At 35.6% G+C, this 15131-nt stretch overlaps 1 protein-coding gene across 1 annotated transcript in view; it reads left to right on the top strand.

Moving 5' to 3' along the window:
- Positions 1-15131, top strand: part of MDFIC (MyoD family inhibitor domain containing) — a 49093-nt gene that overhangs the window by 21225 nt on the left and 12737 nt on the right. The window contains exon 4 of the mRNA XM_064422342.1: positions 11584-11859. Coding sequence (XP_064278412.1) covers positions 11584-11859 — 276 coding nt within the window. The remainder of the gene's footprint in view (positions 1-11583; positions 11860-15131) is intronic.

The following is a 15131-nucleotide window of genomic DNA, read 5'->3' as shown; positions in this document are numbered from 1 at the left end:
TCCTTTGACTGTTACTTGATATACTTCTTGGTCCACTTGATTTTCTGATTCCCATTTGTAGCATAGTGTTATGTCTGAGGAATCTTTTTCTTACAGTTTAGTTGATTAATTTTAAGTAGATCACTATTTGGTTTTGACTGTTTGTGTTATTATAGAACATCTGCTACTCTAGCATTTTCAGAAGAACAGCAAGATCCCATTTGCTGTGCTATGCTCCCTCCTTGAACAAGAGAAAATAACCTGGCAAAAGCTTTTGTTCATTATCAAATCAGCATCCACACCACAAATTCTGCTGTGATAGCTGGAACAGGGCAAGAAGTTCAGGTCTCATTATTTACATTTTGTCGAATTTTTTTGCTTTTGTGTGGCTGAAGTCTTGTGTAAGCAGCAAGGGAAGGTGGGTTGTGTTTGATGGAGTTGTTGTGCTGTATGTTGGATCTTTGTGGGTAAGAGAAACTTGCTGTCTCAGCTGTGACTTTTTAAAGCTCTTAAGCTGTAAAAGGACAAATTAGCTAAATTCTAATGCTTTCACTTAAAATGCTGTTTCTTTTCTTGAAATCCTTCACCTTATTGTAAAAGCTTCTAATAAAATGTTTTTTAAATGTATAAATGGACATTTTTCGGTATTGTGAATAATACTGACACAGCACAGATTTCATTGCTGTATCTGCACTCCATAAAAAAAAAAGTAATTGTGATTAGTGCAGAAGGATTTTTTTTCTGTGAATAAAGAGAAGTATGTCTTCTAAATAAGACAAAACAAAAAGTTTTAAAACAAAACAACTGTGTTGTAAGACACATTGATGCCAAGCATGGAGCTCACTCAAATTTAAATGCTAGTTAAAAATATTTTAAACCAAAAGATGAACCAAATAAACTTCAGTGGGTCAATTTGCATTGTTTTGTAAGTTGAAAGAACTATTTTTAATAGAGAATGAAAATAATTCCATAGGTAATACTGAATGCTTTTAAATGTGCTAGAATAAGAATAATCCCTATCTGCATGTTAGAGATAAAAACTAGTATTTTACTGTTGATATCATTTGGGTACAACAATTTCATAGGGAATTATATCTTGTTTCATGAACAGAGTGGAGAAACAGAATTTTAGCTCAGTTGTGGAATGAAAGAAAAATGTTTTACAGGTAATTTCATCCCATTAAAACAATTTATCTATTTTTTCAATTAATCTGATGCTTTCCCATTGAGTTAATGCACTTGTTTCTCTGAATTTTTGTGGTTGTTGCTGTTGGTCACTGATGTGACACTGTATTTTTCTAACAGGACAGATTTGTAACTTTGTGGCTCAGATATCAGAGCTTTCTTATGTATTGTTTGAGCAGCTTATGCTTTGCTTCCTTTCAGGAAACCAAGTGCATCGTTTTTACAGGAAGTTTGGTCTTCAGCAGGCACGGCCAGCAGTCTGACTTTTGCTCTGCTTTAAGGGATGGACCTGTGAGCAACTGGCAAAAGCTCATTTAGCTTTTCTTTTTATTACTGTATTGAATTCATGTAATCGAGGTCATTATAAAAACTTGGCCAGGATGTGTGGATTTTTCCAGCCAAGTCAGAAAGAGGTATTGCTAGGTCATTTTGGTAGAACGTGATAAATAAGCAGTTAGGTAAAAAAATTTTGCCTTTTTTCCTTAGTATTGGTGACAATGATTGCATGTTGAGTGCATTCAGTTTTGAATTTAACACACAAATCTCTCAGTTGAAAAAGGTTTATGTTCAGAAAGACTCTGTTGCCTTTTCCCTTAGCATATGAAATAACCATTTTTGAGTCAAAGTTAAACTGCCTGTGGGGTGGGGTGGGGAAGGGAAAAGACAGTGAGCTGATACAGAGATTCAGCCTTTTAGTCCATGGTTGCTTGTGGATTTGAATCTAAGGAAGAAAAAAAGAGAATGCAGATATTTCAAGGACTCTAAAAAGCACAGTTTTCAAAGTATATTGTCAAGAATCTTACATGTACAGCTTCACAAAAAAAATTTTGAGTTAGATGATGCCTTATCACTTCAAGATACACCAAAGACTTAGTTCAAAGGTGGAAAAAGAGCTCTCATTTCTGGGTCATCTTGATGCCAAGCTGGTGCATTAGTGGCATTCAGTGGCCCATGAGGCAGCAGTGGCAACAGGAGCTCTGCCTGGACTTTGCGGATGATTCAAAATCCTTTGGTGATCTGAGGTCCCTGGAGTGCTTTGGAATGGGAAAGCCCCACTCATCCAGCCCATGGACTTAGAAAACCTGGTGGATTGGTGAGGGGTATCCTGTATCCATCTGCTGGACCCTGCTTGCCTAAGGGAATTCTTGCAGCTGAAGAACATCCATAAATGAGACTAAATCTTCTCAGTGTGTTGTCTGTGCGGATAGATGGTGCTTCTCTTTCTCCTTCCACTTTGTCTTTTCAGGATCAGGAAATAGATGGACATTTGCTGCTCTCTCAACCATTTTTCCACATCTTTTTTCTCCTACTGGCAATCACTCGGTTAACTATGAAGTCTGCAGTTCTGAAATGATGGGTCAGGAAGAGTTATTGTTGTGGACCTCAAGTCCTCACCCTGGTTTCTGACACAGAATTTCCATTTTCCATTATGCTGAGTGTGGCTGATTTTTGGCCTGGACTCCAGGATCCTTTCTGACCTCAAGCAGAAGGGGAGCTATTGCTTCACCACCTGATCACTGTTTAAGTATGAAGTGTTTATCTTTGTTATATTTCACTGCTTATCAACTAATGAGTTATAATTTAATTATTTTCTTACTTATAAAATCTGTAGCAAATGCTTCAGATTTGCTGGGATTTTACTTGTGAAATTTTTTTGTTTCTTCTTCCATACTCTTTTCTGCCCTTACAGAAGTGAAGTGGTTCAGCTCACTATGTATTATTTCTCTTTGTGTCCTTCCCTTCCAGTGTTCTCTTCTTCTGGGTGGTTCCTATCGGCTGTTTTTGCTTTTGATGTTTTTGCCCTACTGTTGTTTTAATAATGTAAAATCCCAAGTTTTGACCTGTTATTTGGAGTCCATTTGCTTCCCCTGTTATATTTTTCTTGCAGCTGTGCTTTTTAATTTTTTTCTTTCTTTGGTTTTCTGGTACTTTGTGTCAGCCAATGCCAAACTTAGCGTCAGCTGTAAGTTGCAAGAAATAATAGCAGAGACAAAATAAGTGCAGCAATGGAATCAAAAACTCAGCTATCAATTTATGTATTACTATATTTGTACTCATGTTCTGGGTTTTCCTGCCATTACTTATATAATCCTCTCTGTTGCTGTTACTATGTTTTCATTCCTGTTTTTGATTTCTGCAATTAGTTTTGTTAATTGTAACATTGGGTATTAAAATTATAGAGATTACAAAAGATGGTGCACTGAGAGCAGGTAATCACACTTGAGGTTGAACACTTTCTAGAATCATCTGAAATTCTGTCACTTACATGAGCTGAGGACTAGAAATCAAGGGAGCAGTGAACATTAAGGGAATTGCTCATTCCAAGCATTTCCTTTCAAGTTTTTCTTTTAAACCAGGTACAGCCAGTTTATATGCATTTTTTTTTTTGTATGAGTTTAGCTGACCACTTGACATGGTCAGCTAAACTCATAATCTTGACGTGTGGACACTTGGTACATATGGTCAGTGGAAAATAAACCTGACCTCAGAATATCTTCTCACTCAGAGGTGAATGCAGGATGGGCTTGGCTGAGAAGCTGTTGCCTCACCATCCTGCATTTTTTCCTGTGGTGAAACAGAGTCTCGTTTGTCAGTGGTTGCAGGGGTTTTGAGGAAGAGAGCAGGAGGTGCTGGAGGCAAGAGGACCTGTTTGTGCACTTGCTCAGGTTACGGCTGTTAATGACATTGAGGTTATCTCTCCTGTCTGGTGCATCCTGCTGTGCCGCTTATGAGGCAAAACCCAGCAAGCGATATCCTGTTTTTTGTAGCTTCTCTTTGATCTTTTTTACTTTATTTGGGAGCAAGTAACACAATGGTGAGGGGCATCAAAACTATTTCAAATATTTGAGACTTAATGTGTCAAATTGTGTGGGACACCAGCGTGTCTTTATGCAGTGGTTACTGTATGTTGTAGCAGATACAAATAGCATAACTGCTGTAATGTCACACCAACAGCCTGGATTACCTTTAGTGGTTGATAAACTTTTAAAATTGGAGCTCCAGAAGCAAAGCATTCTGTTCCTCAGTAAGATGGATTGTATTGCACTTCTAGTGCCCTTTATAATTTCAGGGCCTGTCTTCGCATTTAGGATTATTTGTGTTCAAGAAATAGATCTATTTTATTACTTGAAGAATTAGCGAAAAGCTAATTTTCTCATTCTTAATGCACTGACTATTCACTTCTGAGATCCAGTGTTTTACAAGCCACTGTGCTTTATAAAGGAAGATGTAACAACAACCAATCAAACAAAAAAGCCCCCAAGTAGATGAAGATGCCTCTTAATAAATTACCTCTGTAAAAAACACAGGACAAAATAACTAAACATCTCACCTTAAATAAGAAAAAAATCTTAAATTAAAAAACCCCAAAACCAACCCACAAACTAGCTGCAACAGCATACAACAAACTAGTTGCAGAAGTAACTAATGAATCTATTAAACTCCATAAATATGCCCTAAGAGTGTTGGAATGGTGACCAGGAGTACACCTGCCATTCCACATGTCTGTGCAACTGTTACCACTGTAGCACATAGTTGTAATGCTATGAAACATAAGAGCAAATACAGTACAATTCTTTTCCTGTCCTAGAAGAATGCTTGAGAAAAAAATGGATACAGAAATGTTGCAAGTGGAAAGTTGGTGGTAAAATTTCCCACTTTTGAATGCAACATTATGTAGGGATTTATTCCCCAGGTGTATGCGTGTCTGTTACCTATAATGCCCTGGTTTGTGTTTGGCTCTTGGTATTTTGTTGTTGGTATCTTGGCATTTTGAGTTCCTGTTGTTTGTTCTCAAGAAGTGACAAGCTATGCTACAGTAAGAACTATATTCAGCTTTATATACATGTAGTTTAATAATCAGTGCATTATGTGAACTCTCTTTATTTCTAATTATATTGTGATCTACCAAAAACTCCCAGATTATCTGCAAAGTTGATCATAGGTGACAATATTTGCAGTCTCAGAAAAAACATTGCTAATGACAGCAAGATGTGTGTTTGATAAAGAAGAACTTACTGACTAATGTCTAATGGTAATTAGAAGCCAAAGGGTATTTTGATTCTGAGATAATTGTTACAAGATAGGTAACTAAAAATGTTAGGGGATTTACTCAGTTTAACGAAGATTTAAAATTTGCTGTTGCAATCATTAAAGAAAATCAGTGGGTATTTGTTCATTTTGCAAAATCACATCAGGAAGGAGGTAGGATTTGTAAATAGAGGAAGTCACTCCATATTGTCAGTTGGAATGCTTATCAACTTTGTAAACCCTGGCTATGAGCCCTTTTCAGGCTTCCCTGTACTAACTGCATCAATCTGGGTATGTCAAAGACATCTTTATACAATTCCTGCAACCCTTCAAACAGTGTGTAAAGTCCTGCAGTGATTCCAAAGGAAGGCACTGCAGGTGTCTTTGCACAGATATAAGAGTACTGTGGGCCTTGTGCACTTGTGTTGCTTCTCAACCCAGAGACACACATGCACACGTTTGCCATTCTTGTCCACCCTTAACCAACTGAAAGCTGACAGGATAAAATGTCTTTTCCCTTTGTCCCCTGCCAGCCTTGTTTCTGTTATACCAGGTGTTCCCTGGATGTGCTCTCAGATGTATTCTAACAAAGTGTTCTCAGTGTGGGTCCTGTAAAACTCGTACCAGCAATTTTACTACAGTATTTTCATTACAAAGGACATCTTGTTTCATAATAATATATTGTATTCGTTTTGAAGATGTCCTCACGTCTTACAAGAAGGAATTCTAAAAAGGTGGTTGATGCTGTTAGTTGATACTTTGTTTTCCTTGTAAAGTCAGCATGGTATAAAAAATTCAGTGTAAAAAAATGATTTTAAAAGATAGATGGTGCCTTGATGGTACCTTGTTATTTAGTTAATGTATGCCTTCTGTGATATGGTAGCTGCAGTATATGCTATTTATGTCCCAGAAAATATTCTAAAATAATTGCTGACAAAAGCCACTTCACAGGTTGACTCAGAGGTACGTCTTGTAATTTGAATGTTAATATTCTGGATAGCTAGACAGAGAAAACTATTGATGTAGTTTGAAGATCATATTAGAGACTAGTCAGGATTTAGTTAGAAACTGGGGATGGAGAAGAATTGAGATACTTGAGTTCTCCCACTTTCAGTAAAATGTTATTCTTATTGAGACAATAACATACAATATATAATATTTTTGAAAAGTTAAGATTTTTTGCTTTTGTCAGTGGGAGGTGTTGCCTTTTATATCTAAAGAATTCATGTTTTCTCCAGAAGTAATTTAGAATCGAACCTTAATTTTACTCTGAATGGAATTCAGGCAGCCCCTGTTTTAACTGTGCGACTCTTGACAAGTCATCTGCTATATTTTTGCCCCTTAAGCTTAAATCAGTGTTGGAAGAAGCACTGATAAAAACCAGAGGCCTGATTCTTACCTGCCTTACATATGGTCTGTTCCATGTGATTCATGCAGAGGGAGTAGGAGCAGTGTCCACTGAGACCAAACACTTCTTCCAGCTCAAATTAATATGTAAATCTTGACTTTCAATGTTAGTGGAACAGATCAGGACCTCTGTATTTCCAAAAAAGCTCATCTTATTGGAGTTGCTACTGTTTTGGGAAGAGAGAAGTGTTAAGAATACTGTCAAGTGAAACAATATGTTGTATTTTCTCAATATTTGAAAATATCATTACAGTTTTTACAACCAGGAGTTGTGCATTTTATTCTTCCCACATCCACCTGAAAAAATACTGTTACTGTGGCCTGATTTGTTATCATAAACTATTGTGTCATACCTAAAGAAAAAAAATTGTTCTTCCCTCTCTGGGTGTGTAGTCAGATAACTCAGGCTGTAAACTGGAAAGTTTTTTTCCCATCACTTTCATTGGCCAGACTAGCAAACTCCACGGGTGTCTGTATCAGCTGCCTTAGAATTGCTTTTGATGTGATTAAGCTACTAATTAACTGTCTCAATTCTTTTCTCCCGCCTGATGTTTTGTTTTGATTCACTTTGACTCAGAGGAGTCTGCATTCAGTGTATGTTTGTTTTTGTGTTTTGTATTAAATCCCTAATCATAGCTTAGACTGTCTTCCTTTGGTCCTCTTTTGGTTGAGAGTTTCCCTCTGTTCACATACATTTTCCTGTTAAATGCATGCATCAGAATTTTTCTTTTAAAAACAGCTGGGACTTTGCAAGGTGTAAATCAGTGTGCAATTAGGGTGCATATCTATGTGCATATTCCTTTAAAATGTGCTACAGGTTTTACAGTCTGAAGCAGAACATGCATAGTTACTTCAAAACCATCAAAAACCATAACACATGTTTACTACTTGAATTCACCAGAGAGTAACCTCACAATTAAATTATTGTGCAAAGTCAGTTAAATAACAGCAGAAGTTAGTGTATTAAGGCCCACTTTGCAAGAAAACCAATGACAAGGAAGTGTGAAACACACTAATAGATTATATGCTATAGCAATATATTGCCTTTTTATTGCTTTTCCAAGGCAGCAGATTCGTGTGCAGTTATTACTACCTATATTATCTGCTAGTTTTCTATCAAAAAAGATTCAGTCTATTGAATCATTAATCTAATATTTATCATTCTTATTGAAAATCCACTAGTGTTAGCACTGTATAAAATATTGACTTAAATCTACTGGTTTTGCTAAAGATTAAAAACATATTAACCTGAAAAGCATGGTATTTCTTAGGACATTTTGAAACTACTCATTGTAGATGTTTGAAATGACAATTTTTCTATGTTGTCTGAGGAATGATTTTTTTCTTAAATCTTTAACATAGAGTAAGTGACCAGTACCATCCTGATTTGATGATGCTGAATGTTCATCCAACACACATTTGAAATTTTGATGTGTATTGCATTAGTTAGTGAATATCAAGAATAACATTTTTGCTCATACATAGAGTGTAAAATGGGATCTTTTGTAGCAGCACACGGCCTGTTTAGAATGATATAACAGGCGCTGAATGTTCACATATCAAACAAAATGCCATCTTTCTGTAGAAAAGAGGTGTCAAAAAGTTTCTTTGTACCTTTAACGCATGTGATTATGTAGTACAAAATGCAGAGTTTGTAAAATTTCTTGAATATACAGGCAAAAAATGAATAATTCAAAACAACTCATAAGTTCTACATTCTATTGTATCTTTTATAACGCAGGCAGAAGATAGCATTGTGTTCCCAGTAGAGCTGAATTTGCACAAGTTACACCTCGGAAAATGCCAGATGGTCTATGGTCTACTTTTGAGAGCTGTCACATATGTAAAGATTTGAAAAAAGAAAGACAGCTGAATGAGAGCAGTGGATCATTAAAGAGAGAGTGAGAGTCCCTGGGTATCACTGTGTTTTAAGAAGCATTGTGTCGTTCTCCATATTACACCTTTTTTTTTTTTTTTTTTTTTTAGATATACACAACCTTTAAAAAATAAGGTAAAAATATTTCTGTTCTAAACTAAGTGGTTGTGGTTTAATCTCGGAACTGTCAATTGCTTTTGTTCTTTATGCTAGAATGCGGTCATATGGTTCCTAATTGGTTTCAAGTGTGTTTTAACCATAAGATTCAAGTCTCCCTAGTGCAAAATTATCAATAAAGTTAAAATAAATTTAAATTGAGATAACTAATCCATTTGGGGTTTTATTCCATTTTGATTTGACCTGTGTATCACATGTGAATACTGTAAAGCCAGTCAGCTAAAAAGTTGTATGTTAATGCTAAAAGACGCAAGTAAGAGCACTTTGGGAACAGGATTACTTAATAAAAAATTAAAATTTAAAAAAAAAACCACCATAGAAAAGTCCCTAAACCATTAGTAAAAATAATAATAAAAGCAAAAAACTATAACTGTTCAGATTTCCAAGACTTTCCATTTATCCACAGCTTGACAAAAACACACCTGATTTTAAAGAATGAATTTTGGATATTTTGTCAAGTTACTGTATTGTATCAAAGCCCCAAAAATATACAAACAATTTGTAAGCTACCACCACCAATTTAACTGGCTTAGAAAAAGGTCATAAATGCCAGTTTTATAAACTGACATTCAGACACAGAGAATTTTTAGAAAAGTCTATTGCTTTTCTTTCTTGAGGAAGGTTAACTGCTCCCCAGCAATTCTAGTTCATTGGTACAACTGCACTATTCTGCAGCAGGGAATCATAGGCAATGCAGGGTAAGGAAATATTACATGAAAGGTGAAAAACACTGTTCCTTAATTACAAAATTTGCATTTAAGTAGGATAATGAATATAAAACTATGGGGTGCTGTAGACATAAACACTGAATTTTAGAGACTAAATTTTAATTTCTGATATTGGCAAAGATTTTTGACTATTTTGCACGTACATGGAAAGAGAATCTACACAAAAGGGTTCCTGGTAGTATACTTTTAATAATATTTCTTGAAATAGGGGAAAATTCCATAAAAAATTGGTTTGGGACCTTTATGAGAGTTTGGAAATTTCAACCAAATATATAGTGATGCCTTAAGTTTTAGCTTTCATATTTCCCAGATTCTGTACTGCATGAGTGTATAACTCTGAACCTCATGTAAAGTGTTAGCAGGTTCTCCTCACAGTTTAGTTAGAGAAAACAATCCTTTTCCAGCCTGAGACACCATTGCAGCTTCAGGCCCAAAAAGTATAAACAACAGGGAATTGAGGAGAGCAGTTTGGGAGGATGGGACGGCATACCCTGAAGCTGTAATTGGACAATTAACCCCAGTATGTAAATGGACCAAAACTTATAAAAGTGTGAAAAGGTGCGACCCAGGTTCTATCTTGGGTGTAGCCTCAGCCAGGCTCTTGTACTGCCCAAGGTGTATCCTTTGAAGGCCTTTTAATAAACAGCTACTTTATTCCTTTAACACTGTCTAGCCTCTGTTCTAGGTAGCCTCTCAACAGCACAAATTGAATTCCAAAGCAAAGAAAGTGTCTTGCTTATGCTTCTGTTCATAGATTTTACAAGCACTAATGCAAAATTTTAGGAGAAGCAGTTTCAGAGTTGTCAATGAAAAAACCTTTGGGTAACAGTTACTTCTTCAGGTCTCAGATAGTGTGCTCCCGTTTTGTTGGCTTGGAGGTTTCTGAGCAGCTACTGCCGGTAATGGAAGGGAATGATCTTTGATCTTTGCATTCCCTGTATTGTCTTCGGGGAGTCTAAAACATGAATGTTTCCCCCAGCCCTCTTTTTCTTTCCTGCAACAGAAAATTATCACTTTGGTCAAGTAGGTTCAAGCAGGGTTACTCTGACCTAGATAAATGTGGGCAGTCAAGGCTGTCTTCTGAAAACGTTAGTGGCAGTGACTAAAATATCAAGTGGCAAGAAAAGCATGAACCAATTAATATTTAAACTATTATGAAAAATAATCCTTTGTCACCTGTGTGCGTGACATAAGAACATAAAGTTTAAGATTTGTGTGAAGTTTAATCTGGAAAAGTTTATGATTGTGGAGAAAGGAATCTGAGAATGGTGTTAGTGTTCTGGCTAAAAAGAAAGCATTGAGGGTTTGTTATGCAAATTTAGAACCTAGTCCTTTTTACAGACCATGTTGATCTGTTTGTCCCAGTAGTGTTTGTTGGAAAATTTGTTAACTTGTACCTGAAATGATCAGTGGAGTAGTTTCTTTTAGAAAAAGCTACCTATAATTATCTCTATGTATTTTTACCTTGATATTGTGAAATCACCAGAAAATGGATATGAATCACCTGAAAAGAGAATGAACTGCAGCATTGTTTTTCCTTACTTCTGGTGCTAATTGCTCGTCCATTGCGCATCTAATAGAGTCTGGACTTCTTCTCTAACATAATATTATAAGTAGGTGAAGATTTGACTGTCTGGAAACTTTATTTCCAAGCATGATGCAGTAGTGTTTTGATTAGGAGAGATGATTGGGCTGATGCTTTTCAGTTGTGAAATCTTGTTGTGTTACTGTGTTTACAGTTTAACTAGTTTTCCCCCATGAAATCTGATTTTTTTTTCTAAATAAGAATTGTTACATTGAAACCCCCTTTTTTTAATTACAAAGCATTACATTAAAAATTATGCATATTTTCTTTAGTTACAGACTAAAGAATACATAGGAAATCCCTTTTCCATGTTATTACAAATATTCTCCTTTATGATACATTAGCTCAAAACAAAATGTCCAAGTTTCATACTTACTCATTAGGATGAGTTTGTAGCATGTACTCTTGGAGACTTAGCCAGGTCACTATTTTGAATACCTAATAATTGTTTTTAATCTAGAGATATTTTTTGCTGTATTGTCTTGATAGGGGAATGTTAACTTGTCAGTCTCTCTTTAGATCAATAAGAGCACAGAAAGTTGCATTCCCAGTCTAGCCTAAAGTGTTCAGTTATCAATTAGCAATTTCAATTAATGCTTTCTTTCTTGTACTTTAAGCACAACCTCAACGTCTGCCTCAGCCAAATGCTTCAGCACTGGAAAGGAGTGAGGAAGAAAGTGGCAAAATCCAAAATGGCCATGCGGGCCTGAGTAATGGAAGTGGAATTCACAATGGGGTCAAGCATATGCCTGCAGACAACAGAAAGCTTTCGTCTCCTGTTTCAGAAAAAATGCACAGAAAAATTCAGTCCACCTTGTCTGTCAACAGCAACAGCAGTAAGAAGAGTAAAATAAGCTCTGTGTTTTCTCAAAAGCCAGGTACTTCACCAGAAGGTAAGCTGATATTCTTACTAAAATACCAAACTTGAATAAAGACCAACCAAACCTTAGTAAAAATTATACAATCAACTGAAAATAATTGAAGAGTGTGACTCATGCACCAGAAGCAAACAGAACTTTTTAAGATAAAAGACATGCTTCTTTCCCAAAGGAAAATATTAAGTATTTGAAGAAAAGGAAAGGATTCGAAGAGTTCTTGCTTTCAAACGTTTGGTCAACATGATCTGATAATGTTTGAGTCTCTGTATTCAGTATCCTGAACTGATAGAAACTCCTGTCAACATTGTCACACATACACCAGAAAAAAACCCATTAAAGTACTACTAGTTCAAAGCATAGTAAATATTTAAATCCAGTAATGGCAGGCTCCATGAGGGTAGACTTTGCTTTTGAAATGTTCTGTTAGCTGATATCCTGACTAGCTATGAGGTCTAAACACTAGATAATAAAACAGTGACCTGTGTTTCACTGTGCCTTATGTTATGTTTGGAAGGTAGATAATGTGCACGAAAAAGCTTCATACTCCTGCATAGCGTAAATAAGCAAAAGTAAATAATTTCTCTTTTGTTTTAGGTGTGTCTCTGTGCTCTCACTGCTTGCATATACACTTATGGTTCCAGAGTTCCTGAGCTCCTCAGTCCACTGCCTTCCCATTAGCACTAGTATACTCAATGGACTTTGGTACTGCCTTTAACAAGAGTGTAGAGACGCTAGAAATTTTATTGGCTTGAGGCAGGCATAGATGCCACTGGTTAAAAAAAGCCACCTCTAGAGGGAGGACACAGACACACATTCATAGAGAAATGGGAGATGGGGAGATGGTAGTGTTCAGTGAAATGGGGAGGATTCTCAGCCTAGATGAGAGGATGAGGTATCAGAAGGATTGCATGTAGCAGCCTGAACAAAGGATACTGATGTCAGTGGAGTGATTCCTTTTGGCTTCAACTACTTTAGTCAAACTTAGTGGATCTGTGTAGTAATATCAACAACAGCTTCAGTCAGACCCTTCCATGGGCTGGTCCCCCTAGCTATTGTTTATTTTCATGTTTATCTTCAAGAACCTACTGTTACTTTTCTGTTGCACTTTTAGTCCTCCAACATTTCTTTCCAAAATCAGAACTTCATCCTTCCTGTGTTCCCTTTTATGTTACGTGAAATATCTGGTTATCCTTAGTGCACTTTGAAAAGACTGTATCTTAAGAATCCTAGATCTGTTCATGTGACTGAAACAAAGTGCAGGCCTCTGAATTTTAAAAAATTCAATCTCCGAAATAAAAAAAAACAAAGTTTTTTCAGAGGCAGTGCCTGTCCTGTTCATTCCCATATACAATTAATTATGGCAAACATTTCCTTTTTTCTTCTAAAATTATCCCGTAATAAAAACAGTTATTGGGGTTTTTTTCCTGTCTAATAACTAAATATAATTATGTCAAACTACTAAGTGATTGAGGAGAAAATTCTTAATATCTTCAGATTTAGCTTTAAATTCTAATGTCTGATTTTAATATCCAACACAATTGTGTTAGTTGCCTGAAACTGCCATCATACAATATTTTTATATGCAGTAGAAATTTCGTTATCCATAAAGGCATATCTGATTAGAATATAGATAATTAAATTGTGTTGTCACAATGTATAACTTGCATTCTTTGAAAGCACAGAAATACAGGATAGTCCTTATTTTCACAGGCAATTTCACAAGTCACCTGAAAGCTAAGGTTAAATAAAGTCAACACTGTACATCTGGCATTTTAATGTTCTCCTTTTGAATGTAAGCACTTAGATATATGCTCTGAGTAGCTTGTCCCATTCTGCAAATGTCTGCAGCTCTAACTTTTCTGTTACTCAGTCTGAGCACAGCAGAGATTTTATCATGCAATGATTAAAGTATGTCTGGTGTATTGGAATATGTCCATAAGGGAATATTTGTTTTTAAAAGTGATTTTCTGGTTTTGAAATTTATTTTCCTTTACAGTTCTCTGACAGGCATGTTTTATATTTGTGTAAACACATCTGCATGCACACATGTATGAGCTTTCTGACAGCTTCTTCAGCTTCTCAGTAAGGTACCCTATGGGGCTACATGACAGAACTATAAACTATAAGTAGTGTTTAAGTACAGCTTATCAAGCTGTTGCCTCTCAGGAAGTATCAATATATACTTCATTTATTCTATCATCCCAATTTTTTAGAAGATGCACAATCAGAAAGTCTGACAACAGTCAATTAAAATATCTAAATTAACATTAAATATCTAAATCAAATTAACACTGTTTAAAGGAAAAATGATTTATTGATAGCTTAAAAATGATTGTGTTATTAATACAAGTCATGTTAACCCCTTATGACTACTTCTGGAAGACTGCATTACAAAAACCTGATATAATTAGCCCAGTTACTTGTTTAAAGGACTGTAATTGTATTTAAATCAGGAATATATGCATATAAATATATATGTGCATATATAGATATAGATATGCTTGATAAATAAATCTAATTATACTAAGCCAAAAGAGTATATTATCAAGTTCAGTGACTGAGGATTGCATAGGCATTCTTTCAAAATGATGTAAACAATTTAATTTGAACCTAACTTCTGCAGCTTCTTTGTATAATTTTTGGGCAAAGAGGCATTTTTTCTGAATAGTTGCCTCTTCTGATTTGATGAATTTCTGTAGAGGCTATTGACACAGCTTCCAGGAAGATAGAAAAGATACAAAGCTATTGAAAATTATTTGTGACATTGCTGAACTACTTGGCCTTGCTTTAGCTTGTACCGTGTTAACCTCATAAGCCACTGGTTAGTGCTGAAGAGTTGCTGGGTTTGAATTTACTTGAAGGTGTATATTTGTATTCAGGCACATATATGTATAGTATAATAATAGAACTTCTAGGCTGTTTGTTAAATGGTCTTACAGAAAAAGAGACAAACTATATTTACTTTTTAAGTAAGAAATCACCTGGATTAACTCACCTGCTTAGTTTACTATAGCATCCAGAAAGTTCTAGTAGAAAGAAGTAAGGTAAACTTGTACACTTTCAGATGTTTCAATTCACTTTAATTTTGCTATTCCTTATGTAGTACTTTGGATTTTATACTCTTAATTGCTAGCCTTGTTTGGTTTTTTTTAAACCTGAAAATACATACCCTGTATTTTTATTTCATCTGCCTCGTCTTCCTCCTTGAGTGTTTTGATCTGTTGTCAGTCAGGAGACTAGCGGAATTAAGTGAAGGAAAGTGGCTAGAGAAAAGGAGTAGATTATGT

This window comes from Passer domesticus, chromosome 5, assembly GCF_036417665.1.
Source record: "Passer domesticus isolate bPasDom1 chromosome 5, bPasDom1.hap1, whole genome shotgun sequence".
NCBI classification, from domain to species: Eukaryota; Metazoa; Chordata; class Aves; order Passeriformes; family Passeridae; genus Passer; species Passer domesticus.
This window is presented reverse-complemented; position numbering and strand designations above follow the sequence as displayed.